The 23,456-nt window shown below is 42.5% G+C and overlaps 1 protein-coding gene across 1 annotated transcript in view; it reads right to left on the reverse strand.

Moving 5' to 3' along the window:
* The window catches only part of MAP3K15 (mitogen-activated protein kinase kinase kinase 15), a gene marked incomplete at its 5' end in the record, with an annotated part of 114,329 nt that overhangs the window by 74,165 nt on the left and 16,708 nt on the right, over nt 1-23,456 (reverse strand). The window contains 3 exons of the mRNA XM_034649904.1: nt 1,061-1,254; nt 17,357-17,380; nt 19,702-19,841. Coding sequence (XP_034505795.1) covers nt 1,061-1,254; nt 17,357-17,380; nt 19,702-19,841 — 358 coding nt within the window. The remainder of the gene's footprint in view (nt 1-1,060; nt 1,255-17,356; nt 17,381-19,701; nt 19,842-23,456) is intronic.

Consider the following 23,456-nt stretch of genomic DNA (forward strand, 5'->3'; position numbering starts at 1 on the left):
GTCCCCCATCTGCTGTCTGCATTGGCATTTGGTCACAAAGACCTGGGTTTCTAGTCTTATTTCCCCATTAAGGTGCGCAGAAGAAACTCTGTCCAAACAGGAGATGACAGGATAGAAAAAGAAAAGACTGTTAGCAAGCGTGTACCTCAGACCGACACAACGGTAACACGTCACTGCTGGGGGAGGCACCGTCTGAGCCACAGTGGGACATGTGCGCCTTTCCATTTAAAGCCAGTTCTGCCAGGATTTTCATTTGTTTTGGAAGGACAGATCCTTCTCATGACGTAACTTACAGGAGTAAATCCTTTAAACTGGCTGCAAACACAACCACTGGATCCTTGGGTTTAGTGGATAATTTTGGCCTCCAACTTTTAGAGTAAGAACATTTTAAGGTATGGTTTCTCGAGCACAAAGGCTCAGATAGGTGAGCTGACTTTTCCGAGGCTGCCAAGTGCAAAATCGTCTGACCCAGGACTCAGACCCCCAACCTGCCCACCTCTGAATGAGTATTCCCCACCTTCTCTGACAGAAATCTGCAAAGAACACGTCCCGAGACCTCCTGAGGTCAGGATGTCCTGTGGCTTGACTCAACGCAAGAACTTAGTGATGGGAGTGAGCTTGCTGAGCCATTTTAACAACCTCAACAGCCGCATGGGGTTGGGGACAAGGGGAGACAAAGATCAAGTTCGGAAAGGATCTTAAAACATGGAAATCCCAGGGTTGAAAGAGCATGGAAACAGTGACTTAATGTCCTTATTTTCTGGATGAGGAAACGGCTACACAGAATTATTTATCAAGGTAACGAGGGGATTTGGGGCCAGATACAGGCTCAGCCCTCACCCGCTAAAACTCCACTTCTATTCTCTTTTGGCTACACCTCAATGGCCCAACTTAGTGAGGCAGCAAGGAACAATAATGGATTCCAGAAGAACTTAAACGGATTGGCTGGGGTTTCCCATTCCCTGGGCATTACAGTCTCCTAGGGGTCTACCGCCTCCATGAACGTGAAGGGAAAATTCTGGCAAAGGTCCCAGGGCTGCTGACGGTGAATGGGAATTACCATGAGGTCACGTGGATGTCCTTGAGGAGGCTACTAAACCGGTCCACCAGGGGCACACACAGCGGACCCAGGATGGCGTCCCAGTTGGGCTGCATGTACTCTGAGGCGCGCCTCTGGGCGTCACTCTCGCAGCAAAAATAATCAGCACACGGTGTCACGATGTACGGGATGAAATAATAATTTCCACTAGATGCCTGGAAAACAGAAACAAAAATGTTTCACAAAGTCATGGACGCAGAAGCACAGCTGTGGATTGGGCAGGCGGCAGCTGGCAGGACGGGGAAGGAGAACTGGTCTGTGTATGTCTCTGAGCTTCTCCGGCAGAGCTTTTAGGGCTTGGAGTCATGGAAGTGACATCATTTCCCTACATGCCCCCCAAATAAGAGTGAGCTTGGACCCAATGATAACCAAGAACTGCAATTGGAAGGCAAATTTTCTTTCTTTCAGCATAGATGCAAAAGCCCTACTGGTTGGCCATTTAACCACAGGTGAACCATTACAAACTTTGTTGGGTAAAAACTGTCTTGCAGGGAACAGATGCCAATAAATATGACTAACCGTAGAGATGTTTTAAACAAGGATGCTAAAGTTTTACAACGTCAAATACTGCTCAGGTAAAACAGTATCTTTTCTTCTGAGAAATAATTACAATTTGACTATGAATTATGATCCTTTGCAAAGCATAAACACTACCCCTAAAAAGCACTGAATCGTGCTCAATTTTTAGCACATTTGAAAGATTAAAATACATTCTTATAGGACATTCTTATATCAATCTTTTGTCTACACTGTCACAAAAAGCAACTAGCTTAAAATTCCAGACCTTTTAACTCCTAGCTCTTCACTTAGTTTTCAAGAATGTTTATCATGCCACAAATAATTCATCTGATGTTCTCTTTTTTATTTTTTTTTATTTTTTTATTTATTTTTTTTAAAAAGATTTTATTTATTTATTTGACAGAGATAGATACAGCCAGTGAGAGAGGGAACACAAGCAGGGGGAGTGGGAGAGGAAGAAGCAGGCTCATAGCAGAGGAGCCTGATGTGGGGCTCGATCCTATAACGCCGGGATCACGCCCTGAGCTGAAGGCAGACGCTTAACCGCTGTGCCACCCAGGCACCCCCTCTTTAATTTTTTAAAACTCAGCCAATGGAATTATCTGAGTATTTTAGGTTAATACAGACATAACCTTGGGAAGCACACTTTCTCCAAAAACAAGAAACCAAATAAGGAATAGAGCTTCTTCTAAATTAGAAAGAAATTTGGTAATTATAGAAAACACAGTCAGAATGCTACCATCTCAGATCAAACAGAAGCTGTGGGAAAACCTACACCCCTGGGGAGCTCATTTCAAATACCCACGTGACCCATGTTTTTAAGTTTTCCTTCTGAATGAGATTTGCTTACAGAACAGATGGCATGCTTATTTCCACCTGAACTCCAACTAACTACTTGTCCTGAAACTCTCTTTTGTACCTTGTCAGGCATCTCTAAGTCCTACTGAGACATGGTTGTTAGGCCCTAAAATATTTCTTGAAGAAAAAATTACTCATGCTGCTCCATTCAAACATATTTAGACTGGGTCAGCAAACTTGTTCGGTAAAAAAAAAAACTAGGTGGGAAGGATTTTGGATTTTGTGGGCCTGTCTCTGTTGCAACCACTCAACTCTCCTGTCATAGCATCAAAGCAACTGTAGACAACACATAAACACGTGAGCAGAACTATGTCCCAAAGTTTATTTATGGACACAAATCTGAATTTCGTATTGTCACATGTCCTGAAATACTCTTCATCTTCGGACTTTTCCCCATGATCTAAAAATGTAATAAGCATTCTGAACTGACTGGTCACACAAAAACAGGTGGCAGGCCAGCCCTCGCCTTATATTAAGCTCCTTCATGTTCTATTATTCCTGAAAATAGGATTTTCTCAGAATACTTACCCAGAAGAGCAGCTGGAGATCATCCCCATGGGCACCAGATATTGGGGTTAAATCCCTCAAAATACAGATACCAGTGTGTTATAAACAGAAGTGGCAAAAATTCAGATGTGTGGGTGGTAAGTGGGGTCAAGGAGAAAACTCTAGGTACTTCTCAGCACTCACTGGGAACTGCTTGCACCAGGGGAACAAAGATCCTTCCCTTCCTGGTAATTATCTTCAAATCCTCAAAGACAGACTCACACTGTCCAACAAAGTAAGGTTTGGGTAGGTTAGACAAATTTCTCCCTCATTTATAAAGAAAGCCACATTACTGAAGTAAATTAAATGCCTTTTATGCAATCAGAAGGTTAAACGGCTTCTTCTTCCACTGGCAATTGGCTGAGTTAATGGTAAAAGCCTTCTGACTGCAGACAGAGGGAGGCAAGGACTATGTGCATCAGTGAGGTCTAGAAGGTAAAATATCTGTGCAGAAGCAGAGTTTTGTTTTTTTTTTTTCCAAAAAGTTAGAGCTAGACCTGGGGGGTAGGGTGAGAAGCTCCTCAGATTATCTCCCTAGAAAAACAGTCCTAACTGGCAAAGAAAAAAAAATTTTTTTTAACATTTTAAGTCTCTATGAATTGTCCGAAGAGCATACAGCAAGCAGAGAAACATTTATTCAAGAAAATCAACTCATCTTGGTAAGAACAGCGACACTCTAGCATTGGATAACCTGCTCTCCCCTATCCTCCAGCCCCGAGTGACAGAAACGCTACCCTGGGTGGGGACAGGCAAGAAGAAGGGGCTCCCTCTTACCCTACAACCTCTAGTCTAGGATGACGGTTTCTCCTTGGCAAGGCCAGGCCACCAGCATTGTCATTCACTATGGCCTGGGCCGGAGCAGCTCTGTTCCAGGCAAGTGTGGTCAAGAGGACCAGAGGGCGCCTGGATGGCTCAGTCGGTGAAGCATCTGCCTTCAGCTCAGGTCATGATCCCAGGGTCCTGGGATCGAGCCCTGTGTAGGGAGTCCTGCGTTAGGCTCCCTGCTCAGTGGGGAGTCTGCTTCTTCCCCTCCCTCTGCCTGTTGTTCCCCCTTCTTGTGCTCTCTCTCTCAAATAAATAAAATCTTGAAAAAAAAAAAGTCCACTTTTCAACAAAAAAGAAACAAAAATGCCAAGGAACAGGCCAGTGTGATCCATACACAGGAAAAACAATGGGTGCCAGCTGCTGCCTTTGGAAGGCCCCAGATACTGGACTTAGGAGACAAAGACTGGACAGCAGCTATTATAAAGATGCTCCAAGAACTAAAGGACATCCGAAATGCTGAAAGAATTGAAAGTATGATGATGATGTCTCATCAAATAGAAAATATCAATGAAGAGACAGAAGTCACAAAAAAGGAGCAAATAGAATTTCTGGTGTTCAAACGTACAATAACCAAAATTAAAAATTCACTGAAGGGACCCAACAGGAAATCTGCGTGGAAGAAAGAACCAGCAAACTTGCACACAGACCAACAGTCTATGCAATCTAAGGAACAGAGAGAAGAAAGAATGAAGAAAAAGGAGCAGAACCTCAGAGAAATCCAGGACACCATCCAGCGCACCAACGTACATGTCACATTATGGGAGTCCCAGAAGGACAGGAGAGAAAGGAGCAGAAAAATATCCAAAGAAATAATTCCTGAAAACTTCCTAAATGTGATTAAATGGATCTATATAGCAAAGAAATTTAATGAACTTCCCATTGGATAAACTCAGAGATCCATACCCAGATACACCACAGCCAACACTTTCAAATCTTGAAGGCAGCAAGAGAAAAATGTCTTAGCGCGTACAAGGGAACTCCAATTAAATCAACATCTGACTCTTCTCTGGAATTAATGAAGCCAGAAGGCGGCACAATGACATACTCAAAGGGACGAAAGACAAAATAAGTCAGCCAGAATCTTCTGTCTAGCAAAACTAGATTTTCAAAATGAAGGTGAAATGAAGATATTTTCAGATCAACAACCACGGAGCTAATTTGTTCCTAGGAGACCCGTCTTACAAAAACTACTAAAGCAAGTTCTTCAGGCTGAAGGCGAGTGACCCCAGACACGAATTCTAATTGACTTGATACAAACGAATATGCCAGCAAAGGAACAGATGATGGGATTGCCAATCTCTTCTTTCTTCTCCTGATTTAAAAGGCAACTGCGTAAAATGACGTATGTAATCCTATGTCAGGGACTGTAACATACAGAAATGGGATTTATTGATACTAACAGCACAAAAGATGCAGGTGGCAACGAGGCGGTACTGGCCCAAGGAAACCGCACCATTTGTTACCCGGAGTCCACAGAAACCAACAAAAAGAACCGGAAGTGGTTAACGGAAACAGTAATATAACAAATTCTATCAATTTATACTTGTTTCTTTTCTTCTCTTGGCTTAAAAGAACATTATGCAGAGTAACAATTCTGACAAAAAGATTTCCCGACGTTACAACTAAATAACCCTGCAGGTCCGAGAATCCCACCTCTTTGGATACAAATATTACAGGTCTTAAAACTCTTTCCAAAACAAACACTTCTTTTTTTTTTTTTTTAAAGATTTTTTATTTATTTATTTGACAGAGACAGCCAGTGAGAGAGGGAACACAAGCAGGGGGAGTGGGAGAGGAAGAAGCAGGCTCACAGCGGAGGAACCTGATGTGGGGCTCGATCCCATAACGCCGGGATCACGCCCTGAGCCGAAGGCAGACGCTTAACCGCTGTGCCACCCAGGCGCCCCCCAAAACAAACACTTCTGCTGAAATCTTGTTGATAGTCTTTCTTCAGCAAGCCCATTCCTTCCAAATAGCGCAAAAGTCAACTCTGTCCCCATCCTACTCGAGCCCTCAATAACGAGGTGTGAAAAAATAAGACCTTGACAAATACAAGCTGGGTGCCCTGTTCCAGCTTCGGGCTCCAGTGGGCAGAGCGAGAGCAGCAGAGACTCGTGAAGACCTGCCCGAGCCAGGAGGGGACCTGATCCTTTGGGCAAACGTTCAGCCACAGGTAGGGAAAAATGAGGAGAAAGAGAGGGAATACGTGACCTCTGCGAACAACCGAGCGAGTTGAATGAACAGGACTGAGGAGACAGCAGGAATCTGGAGCCTTGGCAAAGTAAAAATGCTCCCTTTGAGAAAATCTCTCATGAAGTGTATAAAAGTTTAAGAAATTTTACAGAAAGCAATTGGGACTAATGGCTACATTTACAAAAGCAATTCATAAACTTCCAAATGAAAGCACAGGCTTTTGAGTGCAGTTCTTTTGTTCTTATAAAGAAGAATAGGCCCAAACATCTTCAAATGATGGGGCACATTCAGACTTTTGTTGGTGAGGAGACCAGAAATTAAAAAGAAAAACATTGATTAGCATAACACATGTCCAATAGCGAACCAAGCTTGTATATTTGTAATTGTTACATTTATAAATGGAAACATCTCAAGAATCCAGCTTATTAAAACACATTCAACAAAGGCATCTTAGTTTCCTACATAAAGGGGCATTAGAACCAGTATGCTGGGCCCATTAATATGTAAACCCTTATTCCAAACACTCTTCAAGTATCTCCAAAAGGAAGATTCTGAGACAGTGAAGTGAGGTCAGAGAGCAGGGTAAAAGCTGCTGGTCTCAGACCCTGTGAGGTTAGGGAGTGGAGGAATCCGTCCTCCAAAGTCTCTAGCTGCTAACTTAGTGATAGAGATTTCTAGAACTACTGCCCTGTACAGATTCACCACCATGAACAGATTGTCCTATAGCACCACTACGTTAAGGAATAAGTGCTTTCTGAAAAGCTCTCATTATAAAAGTTGGATTATACAGTCTACAATGCTGTAATTGTTCCCCTCTGCCAGTCACTCATTTTATAAGTTTCTATTTCATTTTTTTAAAAGATTTTATTTATTTATGTGACAGACAGCTAGCGAGAGAGGGAACACAGCAGGGGGAGCGGGAGAGGAAGAAGCAGGCTCCCAGCGGAGGATCACGCCCTGAGCTGAAGGCAGACGCTTAATGACTGCGCCACCCAGGCGCCCCTGTAAGTTTCTATTTCAGTTCCAGGTAGTCACCATACATGTATGATCTAGTGCGATTCAACACTTCCACAGTCAAATGCCCTGACTTTTAATGCTTGCCTAGTACACCATGTGGTGAATATTTATTGTGTACTTAACCGTTCTCCTATTATTTAACCTTGTTCTGAGAAGTTTCTTCCTGTACATGGAGACGAACACCTTTGCGTCTTTACACTGTGGTCTTTTCCCAAGAGGAGCTTCCCAAGAATGAAATGACTAGAGTCAGGTTAAGGTTCTGGGTATGTGCTGCTGTCACCAAGGATGGAGTAATTTCTGCTCCCACCCATAGTGCATGGAGGCAACCCCATTACATCCTCATCTCACCAGAGCTGGGTAGTGGGTTGTTTTTTTTTCACATTTGCTAAGTTAGGGGAAGACAAAATACCGTATTAACATTGAAACAGGAAGTGGCATGTCTGTTCAAGCATAGCAAGACAGTGGAGACCTGGGACAGCCAAGGACTAAACCCCAGCTCCATTCCAAACCAGATGAATGACCCTGGACCACGTACTTATCTATCCAAATCTCAGGGGTCTCATCTTCACAATGGGGACAATAATACAGTTAACTTCATTAGGTGATAGAGACCTAACTGTGACCACGGTGCATAGCGGGCATGCAGTAAGTATTAGCTGTGTTCAATAGTTCTAGACTGGACCAGGAGTTCTGAACCTGGAGTCTAGTGTTCCTTGGGAGCCTGTGAACTTGAATGAGAAACAAATCATATCTTTGTCACCATTTACCTTTAACTGAAATGTAATGTTGCCTTCCATTAGGAATGTAGGTAACACATCTTAGTTTTAGCAGGATCTGGGCCTTTGTCACTAATACTTCCTGCAGAGAAATCCCAAAATAACTTTTATACGCATTACTACTCCAAAATTATGACAGTTTTCAGACCTGTTTGATCTAATTACTTGAGACATTAATAAAGCAGCACATAGATTACAACTTTATCTTTATTTTTTAAAGAGTTTATTTGACAGGGGGAGAGAGAGAGAGAGAGAGAGAGAGAGAGAAAGAAAGAAAGAAAGAATGAGCGGGGGGGCAGAGGCAGAGGGAGAAGAAGATTCCCTGCTGAGAAGGGAGCCTGATGTGGTGTTCGATCCCAGGACCCCGGGATCGTGACCTGAGCAGAAGGAGGATGCTTAACTGACCGAGGCACCCAGGTGCCCCCATAGATTACAACTTTAAAAAATATTTTCATAGCTATGTTTCAGTATAATTGGTCTCCTTTGTAATCCTTTGTATATTTAAGCAAGCATTTTAAGCTGTATTCTGAGAAGGGATCCATAGGCTTCTCCAGACTGACAAAGGGGTCCCAGAGCCTTCCAAAATCTAACAGCTCCTGCGCTGGACTCCCAGCATCTGTTTCACATAGAACACCCCACCGGCAGGCCTAAAACAGGAGTTTCTCCAGTGCGCTTCACATATAAAGACTTCCACAAAAACAGCAGGATTCCCATCCACAAACAGCAGCCTGGATTCTCCAGAACAGCCCAGGGAAGCAGAGCGTGCTGGGTTCTTAACCTCACTGTCCGTGGGTTTCAGTAATGGTCACTAACCAAGGACACCCAGAACCTTCCCCTCTGCTGGCTCCTCTGCAGGTACTCTAGGCAAGAGGGCTAGGACAGAGACACACGTGAAGGGGACTCATTAGCCTGCCCCTATTCTTATTTACGGCCAGCAGCAGGTGGCAAAGGTGGTCAATAGCAACACAGTGTTTATAAATCAATTCTTTGGAGCAAATACAATGTGTAAAAACTTATCACAACAGACTTCACAGTGAGGCTTTCAGCTCCACCTCCTAGAGAATGTATTTTTTTAATCACGACACTAACATTTAATCAGTCAACAAATGACCTAATCAGAAGTGGGGGAGGGGATCTAAGGCAGATGAAAAGTGGTTAAATACTCCCCAGATAAAATGATTTCTGAGCACTTAGGGAAGAAGGCGTATCTTGAATGCTGACACGACGTCATATTTTAGAGCTCAAATCTCATAACGTAAAAGGGCTGCAAGTGCTTAGTGAAAATGGAAACCAGAAAAGCACAGAAAAGCGTTCCCACGAAAATTTAGAGTGAATGAACATGGGACAGTAATTTTTTAAAAAATTATTTAACATGACCACACGTGAACAAGTCAATTCATTAAGAAAGAAAATCCAAGTCAGGTGCTGCTCCGAGAAAGCATTACAGGGTTTTTAAGCCCTAACAGATACAATTTGTTTTTTTAATAGATATAATTCTTTGTCTTGTCAGTTACAGGAGAATTTTTTTAAATCACCACACATGCACATCAGGGAAATTCAGGGTTTTGTTTTGTTTGAGATCATTGCAAACAGCATTCTAGTGCTGCTTTTCTATATTTATTTGGGCAGGATAGGAACAAATACACAGAAGCCGAATAACAGTTTCAACCGGATTGTCAGGCTGTTGTGCCGCTTAAAAAGGTAATTGAAGATTTCCCTGCTGGAAACATGCCAAGCAGCACCAACCCAGCTACTTCAATAGCTCCTCTGCTTTGTTCCAACAACTGAATGACTATCATAAAGTCCGAGAATTATTGCAGATCTGACATAAGTCTCAGTAATCACCTGATTCATCATCTCGTTTTACACAGGAGGAAACCAAGACCCAGAAAGCTTAACCAAATGGCCCACAGAGGACGGCAGAGCCAGACAGACCTCAGGGCCTTCCCCCTCCTCCCCAGGATTCTTGTCAGTAACTGCCATTCCGGCTCAATTCTCAAAGATCCTTCAATAAAGCAAGCTGGGATACACAAAAGAAAATACCCAACACAAACAGACGGGCCAATGGTGAATTTTATGCTGTGTGCGTTGTCTCTCAGGTTAAAATAAATGGATATTATCAGACACAAAGACTTACTCAGTTGGTAGGCAGAATTAGAGATTTCTGTTTTGGTTCTGACATTGGCCCTGTGAAATGTGACATCGCTCCTGTGATATTCAAGAGGAACAGGCTCAAGTTTTGTGGTTTGCACTTCCAGAACACTCCAATTAGAAAGACAACACAAGACTACACATATGTAGGCAGAAAAAAGACATCAAGACTAGAGAAAAGAGAATCTAAGATGAGGTAGAAATACTAAAAAACAGCTACACAGATGAAATAAATACTCAAAGGACAGAGATTTTTACATAAGTCAATTCTATGTGTAAACTAAAATACTGCCGCTCTGTCTACTAGGAGATGTAGCCTTGTTTGAAATTCATTCTTCACTACTAAAAGTGGTAGGAATTCTGATGTGAACTTAGAAAACCCAAAGGATATCTAAAGGAGAAAAGAAATTTAATTGTCCTTTAACCAACGTGTCCCTAAGCAATCTACATTTTCTTTCACAGTTGTGGATCCCAAGCCACGGCTAACTGAAGAAGGGAGGCAAGCGGGAAAGACCCAGAGAAATTCTATTATCTTAAAACTCAAGTCCTCAATGTGCTCGTGAGTCAGGCAAAAAGCCTTCCAATATTGTAGAAAATGCACCCAGTATTGCCCAGGTCTGTTTCTCAAAGAATTTCTAATTTACAGAGATAACTATTTTAATGAGAACAATGAGTTTCCCTTAAATCTCACTGGTTTTCCAGGAAAGAAAAACAATCACCTAGTCCAGAGGTCAAGAACCAGATTAGTTTTTTAATAAGGTGCTTTTTAATAACGTGATCCTAGCTTGGATATTTACCTTTGCTTTTTGAAAGCCAGCTGTGAGCTCTGGCTTTAGGACATGACAAATGAAAATGAGGTCTAGTGTACTTTTAACAATTCCTTCTCTAAGTACTGGGTGGAATGCCTCATCTTCTCCTAGTAATTTTCCTGGGGGACGCGGCAGGTGAATGAACCCGCGTTTCCTTTCAGGGGAGGCTATGTATAGCTTCCAGGTATTGACCCACCAGTTCAAAGGAAAAAGTAATTTCTGTGCCTCTCAGCCTAGAGACACAGTCCTCAATCTTGGGGTACATAGGATTTATAAATATCTCAAATAAAATGACTGTAGCATGGTGGGCGCTCAGGCACACACAGAGAGCACCCCCACTTCAGGGAAGGATGTGCCTCCCCTGCTGTGAGCCCCCGCCATCCGGAACTGTGGCAGAGGGTACCTCACCCAAAGTCGCACACCTCCCAGTGAGGGCTGGAGGCAGGAGTGTAAAGGCCTGGACATCTCATCCCAACTCAGAACAACTCAGAAAGCCTGTTCAAACGCCAGAGCCCCCCATGGCCATCCCTGAGCCTGCTTCCCAGCTTCACTTCCCTCTGCCTGGTGCTGCTTCTTTCCCTCCTCTTCCTCAGCCTGGATCCCAAGGGCCTGCTGCATACTTCTCCTGCACACTCAACTCAGTCTCAGAGCCTACGTCCAGGGGGAACCAACCTGCCAAATGATTATTTTTTTTGCAAAGGAAAATTAAAACAGTTAAAGAATACCTATGGACTATGTACACTAATAACAAACTACCAGGAAGTTCCAAGGTTTAATAGATAAAGTCTTCTCTCCGGGTTGGCTACATTTTCACTCCCGTTCCCATAAAGGCTCAACCTTGATCTTTCAGCATATAAACAGGTTTTCGGAAGTGATAACATGCAGAAAATGGCTATCTTTGGTATCTGTAAAGCAGAAGGAAATAGCATAAGGATGAAAATAGATGAAAAGAAGACAGAAAAGAAGTAATTGTTATGGAACTTGGATCAAAAGCTGCATCTCATGGGAGGATGGGGGAAATAGGGGCCGGGGATGAATCCAGTGATGAGCACTGAGCTAGGCCTAGAACTGCTGAATCGCTGTACTCTACACCTGAAGCCAAAACAATACTATGTTAACTACACTGGAATCAAAACTTAATAAAAAATGAATTATGAAGTACAGCGTGTTAGGTGCAAAACATTTTTATGAAAGATATTTTAAAAAATATCTATCCTGGGGCACCTGGCTGGCTCAGTCAGTAAAGCATAGGACTTTTGATCTTACGGTCGTGAGTTTAAGCCCAATGTTGGGTGTAGGGCTTCCTTTAAATAAATAAACTTAAAGAAGATCTATCCTGAAAAGGAAATTAAGAAAATGCATGGTGCCCTGGGTGTTATACGCAACTAATGTATCATCGAACTTTGCATCAGAAACAAGGGATGTACTGTATGGTGACTAACATAATATAATAAAAAAACATTAAAAAATGATTTTATTTACAAGAGCAACCAAATGAATAAAATATCAGGAATAAATTTAACCAAGAAGGTGAAAATCCTGTGCACTGAAAACTATAAAACAATGCTGAAATAAATCAAAGAGGACCTAAAGAAACAGAAACACATGCTGTGTTCTTGGGTTGGAAGACAACCTTGTTACAGTGTCTATACCACACAAGGGGTATACAGATACAATGCAAGCTGTATCAAAATTCCAATGGCCTGTTTTGTAACAATGCAAAAGCCAGTTCTCAAATTCATATCGAGTTCCAAGTGGCCCCAGATGGCCAAAACAATGTTGAAAAAGAACAAAGCTGGGGGAACCAGATACCCTAATTTCAAAACTTACTATAAAACTATAGTAATCAATAGGCCGGTGGTGGGTATTAAGAAGGGCACGTATTGCATGGTGCACTGGGTGTTACATGCAAGTAATGAATCATGGAACTTTACATCAAAAACTAGGGATGTACTGTATGGTGACTAACACAATAAAAAATTATTATAAAAAAAATAAAACTACAGTAATCAAAACACATGACCCCACAGTAAGAGTAAACATACAGATCAATGGAAGAGAATTTGAAGTCCAGAAGCAAGCCCTTACATTTACGACCAGTTGATTTTGACAATGGTGCCAAGACAATTCTCAGGAGAATGAAAAGTCTTTTTAAGAAATGGTGCTGAGACGACTGGATACCCACATGCAGAACAAGGAAGCTGGACCCCAAGCTCACACCAGACCCCAAAACTAACTCAAAATTCATCAGAGAGAAAACTGTAAGAGCTCAAAACTCCAAAACTTTTTAAAAAATTTTCTCTAAAATGTTTTTTTATTTTTTAAATTCCAGTGTGATTAACATACATGTTATATTAGTTTCAAGTGTCCAATATAGTGAACTTTCTAAAAGAAAACATAGGAGTAATTCCTTGTGCCCTGGGTTAGGCTAAGAGTTCCTAGATACAACATCAAAAGCACTATCCATAAAAGTAGTAATTGGTAAAGTCTCTGATAAGGGCTTTGCTTCCAGAATATACAAGGAACTCTTACAACTCCATAATAAGACAAAAAAAACCAATTAAAAATGAGCTGAAGATTCTTATAAACAGTTCATCAAAGAGACTGTGAATGGCTAATAAGCCATAGGAAGGTGCTCAACATCGTTCATCACCAGGGAAACACAACCACAGTGAGACAGCACCTCACGCTCACTTCAGTGGATGTAAAAAGACAGACAACACCACGTATTGGTGAGGACGTGAAGAAACTACACCTTTGTTGCTGGTGGAAATATAAAAATGCCATAGCCACTCTCGGTATCACCTTGGTAGTTTCTTTGAAAGTTAAACATTTATTTACCTGATGACCCAGCAATCCCACCCCTAGGTATTTTACCCAAGAGGAATGAAGACATATTTCCACACGAAGATCTGTACCTGAAAGTTTTAGCAACATTATTCATAATACCCAAAAAGTGGAAATAATCCAAGTGCCCATTGACTTTTTTATGGCTCACTAGTGTTCTATCATACGGGTATCCCACATTTCATCTGGATAAACTGTGTAGTTATTCAGAGAAACAAAATGTGGTATACCCACTCGATATAACTACTTGGCAGTACGGAAAAACTATGGATACCTGCCACATCGTGGACAAGCTTCAGAAACACCATCCTAAGTGAAAGAAAGGAGACACAAAAGATCACATTATCGTATGGTTCCATTTCCACGAAAAATTGTGGAGAGGTTCATCCGTAAGACAAAGACTGGTGGTTGCTTGGGGCTGGGGGTGGCAACAGGGACTGTCTGCAAACAGGTGTTTTTGTGATGAAAATGCTCTCACACTGGATTGTGGCAAGGGCAGCACAACTCTAACTTACTAAAAATCACTGAATCCTGTGCACACAGGTGAACTTCACGGTATGTAAAGTAGGCCTAAATAAAGCATTAAAAAAAAAAAAACTCGGAACATGAGAACAAGAGCATCTTCTGAAAAAGAGCTGCGTACAAAAGGTGATGCTGTGTTTCCAAAGAGAAGAGCCCAGAATGGCCTGAAGCCTAGAAACTGGCTTCCCATCACTGCTTCAACATCACTGCCACAAATGCTTCTAGAAATGGAAGCAAGCATGCCTGTCTGTGATGGTTAATTCTGTGTGTCACCTTGACTGGCCATGGGGTATCCAGATTAAACGTTAGTTCTGGGTGTGCTTTAAGGGTGTTTCCAAGTGAGATTAGCATTTGAATCAGTGGACTGAACCAAGCAGATTGCCCTTCCCACTGTGGGTGGGCATCACCCAACCCACTGAGGCCTGAAGAGAACGAAAGGCAGAGAAAAGAGGAATTTACCCCTCTTGCCCCTTGCTGCCTGAGCTGGGACAGTCATCTGCTCGGGTTTTGGGACTGGGATTTACCCCATTGGCTCCCTTAATTCTCAGGCCTTGGGATTTATGTCTTAATTACACCACCAGCTTTCCTGGGTCTCCAACTTGCAGATGGCAGATGGTGGGACTTCTCAGCCCCCATAATCACCAGAAGAGATTCCCCATAGTAAGTATCTCCTTCTCCCTCTCCATGTATCTCCTACTGGTTCTGTTTGTCTGGAGAGCCCTAATACACCAGCCTTTTATCAAGTGAAGCTAAGTTCAACACACCAATAGGGACAATTCTAGAAATACAAAATAACTCCCTGAAGGCAGAGATCTCAAAGCATCTTGGTTTCCACCTCGTCATAAATCACTTCAAGCATTCAGCGACACGTTCAGCGTGGGGAATTTCATCCATACACCTGATTCCCAGGACTTTGTAATTCACCACCTAAGACTATGCTGCACCGCCTTTTTAAAAGCTAATTATGACAGACCCACAATTTCATCAGATTCTTTCCCAAAACCTCTGGAGTTAGACAATCCAGACCACTGCTTCCAAGCGGCATTAGCCCAATCCATACTGAGGGGACAAGCGAGCAAATTCTCAGTAAAAGTCACCTGATTTACTGTGACATTCTCTTTCGATGTTTAATCACCATTAGCTGTGAGATGACCACTCTGCTGATCCCAGCCTTTTCTGAGTTTGCCCTATTTCACTGACACCTGGAGCAGTAGTAAGTGTCTCCCTACTTTCCAGAAATAGAAATCATTTGAAAATAACCATGAACAATACCTCTCAAGGTTGTTTCCCTTCAACCTTTCCTCTTAGGTGCTTTTTCCCCACCCTTCCAGCCACCTCTGGTCCTTTATTTTGTTCTCTTGAATGCTCTAAATTTTCATACCCCATCAAGCATGACAACCAGCACTGAGCACAGAATTCTAAAGTAATGGCAAATATAGCAGTAAGATTAGTTGTCAAATCCTCTAGAATAAGTTCATTCCAAACACACACACACCACCTAAGGAGAATGGTGCCATGATATAATTACAATTACCAAGAATGTGAAGGAATTCTCGGTGTTTAGAGGAGGGAGAATGTACCAGAAGAGAAGGTATTTATTGGAATGGTAACAGAGTGACACTAAGGCTCTTGGAGAACAATATTTCCAGGCTCCAAAACACACAACAGTCAGGATGGAGAAAGAGTTTTCTTCTTTGTACCTCACCTTAAAGTAACTCCTGTTCAGAGGAATAGCCATTTCTGAGACATTCTTTGCATTAAATCTAAGTTATGCCTTTTCATTTGTGCAAAATATGGAACCACAGACTCTGAGAGCTGGAAGTTATCTACGAACCAAGTGACAAGAGTTCAACCTTCTCGTTTTGCTGATGAGGACACTGAGGATAACTGCCCAATGGTACTTAGAGACAAGATCAGGACTACCACCCTTTCCTGCCGGCCGCAGGCCCAGGCTCCTTTTACTGGATCCCCACTATCTCCATGAAGGAGGTAATTTAAGAAATCGAGATCTAGAAAGAACAAGAAAGACCCTCATAAGTGGACAGTATGAGTACCTAAATAGGAAAAATGAAGCCACAGGTCTTCCTATTTCTTTTCTCAAGAAGAACTCAAACCCATTCTGATGCTTTAATTTTACAGGTCAGCTTGTTAAATCCAAGCTCCAGGGGTAATTACATAAAGTACATCATTTGTTTTGTTTCTAGAACTTCATCTTCTGGCTTGGAGGAGGAGGGTCAAGGCTTTCATCTCAGGGAGGAAGCTTGCCTGGGTTCCAGACAAGACTGGGCCCCACAGCTGCGGAGTAGGGCCTTCTGTGGAGGGGGTGAAGTCATGCAAAGCTCCTGTTCCCCTGTAGAGGGGACCCTTGGGAGAATCTACCTCCTGGTCCTTTTTGTCCTCCCTTTGAGAATTCCAACTGCTGGAGAAAAAGAGGCAGGAGGTCCTTCCTTTCTAGAAGGGCCAGTCGAAGCAGGCTGAGGGCCAAAGGAAAGGGATGAAGGAAATGTCCTTCATCATCTAGGTCACGACTGGTCAAACCACAGTGCTATAGGTCTAGGAAGATGGGTGCTTTAAGGGACAATCAAAGGTATAGGGTAACCCTGGAAAAATTTCCAAGGACATCAACTTATTTGAAGGTCTTTAAAGTGGGGATTTCATTATATGATTCCAACCAACATGGCGTTATCACTACGTCACTGCAGGCACTTAGAAGCCAAACTGGGAGACTTTGGCAGGTATATGAAGGAGCAGGAAGAATCCTGTCCTAGTTCTTTACAGCTTGTGGCAGGCATCTCTTGGCTAGGCCCCCATATTACCTGGGGTATAAGTTCTTGTTTCTCTGTTGTTAGGGAAACTTCAGTGGCAAATGTGGGAGATAATGGCTCCAGCAAAAAGGATCTTGGTGGTTGGCGGGACCAACCCAGATCAGTAGGAGACTGTCAGATGGTTCCAGACTCAAAGTCCTAGCGCACCATGAAGAACAAGGCCCCCTGCCTGACCTACCTTCTGCCCTGCACCCTGGATGGGAGTGGGGCCTGAGCTAGTGGGCAGCTTGAAGGACAGGGGTTCTAGCCGTCCCCCTGAGAAACACGCCAACGGGCACAATTAGACACCACTTTGCTATCTGTGGGATTTTCAGACAAGCTGAAACTTATGGATTTACAGGGTCAAAAATCGGAAAATATCGTACTTACTGTGTTTTTCTGAGTTACCATATCCTGAAAAGAAAAAGAGAAGATGAATATAGCTTTCGAAAATAGCCATTTATTTCCATAAGCACTACAAGCACTTTGCCTTAGAGCAGGAGTTATTCATTTGAAACCTTGCCCTTCCCGTATGCGAAAAGCTCCGAATAGGGGGAGCCTCAGAGAATTGTAAAATTCATATTCTAGGGAAAACGTATTGTAACTGGCTAGCTTTTGGAATGATGGAGGGGCATATTTGGTTATAAGGATTTCCCATAGCGGGGGCAATGCTTTTGTCCACACGTCCTGAGATTCCAAGTTTGGGGCTCTGAATGCCCCGCAGATCGCCTGCCAGTGAGGAAGGTCAGGGACGGCGCGGAACTGCCCGGGAAGTACTGCGATATCCTCGGGGCTACCGGCACTTCTCGGCTCCGTCAGGGCCCCCGGCAGCTTTCCCACACAAGGGGGGCTGCTGGGAGCACTTCCGACACCTCACCGGAATGTCTAGGAACCATCAAACCCAATGACGACGGTTTTAGGCAGCTAACTTCGCATAGTGGTTATGCGGCCCTTGACCGTACCCCGTATGCGCTGGAAGCCAACACTTGCTGACAAGAGGAAACCTGATTAAACAACTACCCCGTAAAATGGGTTTTATACATTCTGAGATTTCAGCTTTCTGATGACAAGCATAGCTTCCTTCTTCTGGTGTCAGATACAACGGACCACCCATTTCCATTTTAGGAAATATTTTTCCATATTCTAAGAAAGTAAAACTTATCTAGGTCATGGGACTTTCCAAAGGAGTCCACTAAGGCATTGTTGAGGGGAAAAAAAAATACTGCATTGGAAAAAAATGCTTTCGAATTTCATGTTTCTCATCAAAATACGGCTTAATAATCTATCCTTTCATATTTTCTAACTCTAAATATTTCCAAGCACAACTACTTCAAGTGAAAATCAGTGAAGAAAAAAATCAGTATGTAAATATCTAAAGTAATAATTTAGATGGGTTTATAGCCTTTTGGGAAACTATTATACAGCATAAAGTACAGCAATAGACCCTTTCTTCTTTCAACGTCCTCTGAACGACTTCTTAAAACCCAGCACTGTGCCCTAATTACACAGTACACATCTAAGTCAAGTGTATGGGATACAGAACCCAGAGAGGTTCCACACTGGGAGCAGGTTGGACTTCTACCAGGAAATAACCCCCAGTTATTACAGAACCCAGAAACATCTGGTTAATGTTAAATCTCAAGAAACACAAAAATGTTCAACTGTGCTCTTTATATACTAGTCATTTTTAACACTAAGGGAGCTGGACATTTAGAACTGCTGTCCACGAAAGCTAATTTGAAGCCACTAGTTCTCACCCGGCTGTACTTTTGAGAGGTTAAAAAAAATCCCTCAGAGACTGTGATGTAATTGGTCTAGGGTATGACCTGGGTATTGGGAGATTTACAAGCCGTCCAAGTAATTCTAAAGTGCAGTCAAGGTTGAGTAACACTGCTGTAAACAAACTAAGCTTTTACTCCTGAAATCATTTAATGCAGACCAGGATTTTCTGACCAATATTAAGACATTCGACAATGTTAATATTCCCTGAGTTTTATAGCAGCTCAGATTAGACATTCACATTTTACGAATATGAGCATTTTTTAAGTTTTTACTTTAATTCCAGTTAGCTACCCTACAGTGTTGTATTCGTTTTAGGAGTACAGTATAGTGATTCAACACTTCTGCACAGGTCCTCCTACTCCCCTGTCGTCTCCCCCTCTCTGTTCCAAATATGAGCATTTTTTGGGAAGTACTATTATCCAAAAAACACCTGTATCAAACTTGCAAGAATAATTTTTTAAACATATCAATCATTACTGAATTGTGCAGTTTTGCTCTGCTTTGAACGGTGGAGGGGTGGGGGGGACAACACATTAAATATAGATGATGCCTATCTAGAACTTTCTGCCACTTTGGTAACTGTTCTGTGTCATCATCTTATCATTTGAGTTGAGAAACTATTTTTTTAAATGTGTAGGTTTAGATCAAATTGCCCATTAAAAGATTCAGAGACGTGTGTTTGCTTCAGTGGAAACTAACAGTTTTTGACTTCACTTCCCTAATGAGCCTGGAAGCACTGAAGTTGTCTACAAACACCTCTCTGTAGTACGTATGCTCACGCGGCAGTAAGGAAGTCATCTATGTGAGCAAGAAGCTCTAGTGGGAAGGAAGGAATTGCACAAGCAAATCTTTTTTTTCTCCAACCTCCTGCGCTCCATGTACATTTCCTCTGAATGTATGACACCGCTTTCCCAAAGCCAAGTGTTCACAAGAAGATGAACAATAGCCTTTACCTTCAATGAAAGAGCCATGTCCGCGTCGGTGTCATGGTACAGGATCACATTGTTGGCCATGTCAAAGCTTTCTCGGACCCCCAGATGGTAAAAGAGTGAAGGCTGTCTGGAAACATCGCTCATGTCCACCACGGCAACATCTGAAATGAACAAGGACAGGACACGGTGTGGGAGAGAAAGAGAGGCGATCGGTCTACTGAATCTACTTCCTGCTGATCACTGATGGGGAACTACTGCAGTTTGTGTTTCTACCAACAGTCTCTTAGGCAAAGCAGAAAGTGACGAATGCTTGGCTTAAAATGACCCCACGAACGGTGGAAGAAAAGCAACAAGAAAATCTCTTCCTTCCTCAAAGCGCTGGGAACGTAGCCTCACTTAAAACTTGCTGATCGATTTAGTTTCACTGTTATCTTTATTAGGAAGTATGTCATCTCCAAAGAATGTAGTTAGCTTATATACAAACTAGAAAGTATAATGAAATGTAAAACATTGCTCCTACCATGCAGCCCAAGACATAGAGCATTATCTGTACTGTCAGAGTCTCACGTGCCTCTTTCCAGTCACATCTCCCGCCTGCTCAGAGAACACCTCTGTCCCGATCTCTGTATGTATCAGTTCCCTGCATGTCTATGTGCGTATATAAAAATATGTATGCACGTGCATATATACATATGCACATGTATATTACGTACATGCAGGTACAAGATTATAGATATGTATATCACATGTGCTTGAATATATACACGTGTATAATTATATATGCATGTATACGCATATTATAATGTATGAATTCCTAAACAGTGTATTGTTTAGTTCTGCATGTTTTTGAACCTTATACACGTAGTGTCACACCATACGTATTCCTGCACTTGCTGTGGGTTGGTGTGATACCACCCATTTGCACGTCTAGCTCTACTTCTGCATCGCATTCCATTATATGAGGACTAGACGGAAATGTCTTTATCCATCCTGTCTAAATACATGGGTTTTTTTTCTGTTTCCCATGTTAAACTGTTGTAATGAACATTCCTTGTGGCTCACATGTCCGCCATCAACTTGAGAATGTAGATCAAACGCCCCTGGAGGTACGTCCTACAGACTTACTCCAAATGGGGGAGCTACATAGCACATCACCAAGGAACGTGTTTAAATATGCCTAGTGGTATAGGACACCAGTTCAAAACTCGTTATTTTTCAAAGTATAAAAGCTCTGAATTTGACTGGACCTTCCCTACCACATGCAGAGATTCTGGAAAGAACATCCAAACTCACTCCTGCACTGCTGTGACTTTATACGAAGTCACTGAATATCCCAAAGACACAGAACAGAGGTGAGGTGAATGGGCACAAGAAGAAACGAGGCAGGCAGCAGCCACATCAGCACCAGGAATCGCTGGCTCTGTGCAGGAGGCGCTGGGAGCCCTGAGGCCAAGCATCAACAAGCCCTGGGTGGGTCTTTTGTTTTCTCATTTATGGATTGCCTGCTCTATGCCAGGCATTGTGCAGCGTTCAATGGATAGAAGCGAGAATGAGGCCTAATCCCTTTCCTCAAAAAAGTGTATAATACAATGAGAGTGATAAGAAGGAAATGGTGGTTAGAATCAGTCAGGAAGGCAGAAATGAGGGGAACGATGACAGAGAACCCCCAGGAGGGTACTCAACCCACACTGGGGTGGAGGTTGATCAGGGAAGGCCTGCGGGAAGTGATGCTGTCTGGGATCCGAAGGTCCAGAAGAGCCAAGCAAACTGGTATGAGGATGAGGTGATGGAAAAGGAAACAAAAAGCATTGCAAGAAGAGAAGACAATAAGTGCAAAGGGCCAAAGGTAAGATGTGTTAGGGCAATTGCAAATAATTTCAGGAGAAGATGAAGCTGGAAGGGTTAATATGTGCCAGGTGGTAAAGGGGTCTGAAGGCCATGTCAACAGGGCTGCCTCTATCTTGAGGCAATGGGAAACCTACGGTAGGGTCTTTTTTTGGGTTTTTACTTTTTATCATAGAAAAATACAAATTATATATATATATGGACTGAGAGAGAGAGGGAGAGAGAATAATGAAACCCCCATAGCCCCTTCACTTCTCTCAACAATTATCAACTCAAACTCAAAGCCAGCCTTGTTTCATCTCTACTGGCACCCACACCACCCCCTTCCACATTATTTTGAAGCAAATCCCAGACATCATTTCATTCCCGAATATTTCAGTGTGGACTGCTAAAAGAGGAGAAGGCAATGAAAAAAAAAATCACTGTAGGGGGTGCCTGGGTGGCTCAGTCGGTTAAATGGCTCGCTTTTTTAAAATTTTATTTATGTATTTATTTTTTAAATGANATTCCCCCTTCTGATTACCCCCCTTTTCTTTATCCCTTTCTTCCCCTACCGATCCTCCTAGTTCTTATGTTCCATAGATGAGAGAAATCATATGATAATTGTCTTTCTCTGCTTGACTTATTTCACTTAGCATTATCTCCTCCAGTGCCGTCCATGTTGCAGCAAATGTTGAGAATTCGTTCTTTCTGATAGCTGAGTAATATTCCATTGTATATATGGACCACAGCTTCTTAATCCAGTCATCTGTTGAAGGGCATCTCGGCTCCTTCCATGATTTGGCTATTGTGGACAATGCAGCTATGAACATTGGGGTGCATATGGCCCTTCTCTTTACTACGTCTGTATCTTTGGGGTAAACACCCAGTAGTGCAATGGCTGGGTCATAGGGTAGTTCAATTTTTAACTTTTTAAGGGACCTCCACACTGTTTTCCAGAGTGGCTGTACCAACTTGCATTCCCACCAACAATGTAGGAGGGATCCCCTTTCTCCACATCCTCTCCAACAATTGTTGTTTCTTGCCTTGTCAATCTTTGCCATTCTAACTGGCGTAAGGTGGTATCTCAGTGTGGTTTTGATTTGAATTTCCCTGATGGCTAATGATTTTGAACATTTTTTCATGTGTCTGTTAGCCTAAATGGCTCACTCTTAGCTTCGGCTCAGGTCATGATCTCAGGATTGTGGGATCGAGCCCACATTGGGCTTCGTGCTCAGTGGGGAGTCTGCTCGGGATTCTCTCTCCCTCCCCTTCATACCACCCCGCACGCTCTCTAAAATCAATAAATAAAATCTTTTTAAAAAATAACTGCAGTATCAATGTCTCACCTAAAAGTTCTGAAAAAATAATCATGAGGGGTTTTAAACGGGAGCCTATCATAGCCAAATTCACCCTTTTGTGATCGTTGCTCAAGAAAGGACAAATGTATATGCTGAAGAAACACTTTACAACCCAGTATGGTTAATTATCTCCAATGGATAACTGCTCCCCACAGACACTCACTTGGAGTCAAAAATCACATTGCCACAGAATGAATCAGACATTCTGCTTACAGGATGGTTCCCTGGACTCTACCTACTCACATCAAAAAACATGTGCTTCCTAATGATGCTGTTAAGAAGTCGCAACACAGATGCTAACACCAAGGCCATGGCGACCACTATAATTAGTTAATTGAGGAAAGCAAGCAATCTGAAGATGAAGGAGAGTGATGGGAACAGGCAGAGGATAGTGACGAAGGACAGCAGCCCCTGACTTATGTCAGCCATTTTTGTAGGAAACCTGCAACTTAGGGGAGTGGCTTGTCACTGAGGAAATGATGTTGTTTTTTATAATAATATTTTTTTATTATATTATGTTAGTCACCATACAGTACATCAAAAACCAGGGATGTAGGAGGAAATGATGTTTTAATCTGGTGACACGAGTTC

The sequence above is a fragment of the Ailuropoda melanoleuca genome, chromosome X (assembly GCF_002007445.2).
Source record: "Ailuropoda melanoleuca isolate Jingjing chromosome X, ASM200744v2, whole genome shotgun sequence".
Classification (NCBI taxonomy): Eukaryota; Metazoa; Chordata; class Mammalia; order Carnivora; family Ursidae; genus Ailuropoda; species Ailuropoda melanoleuca.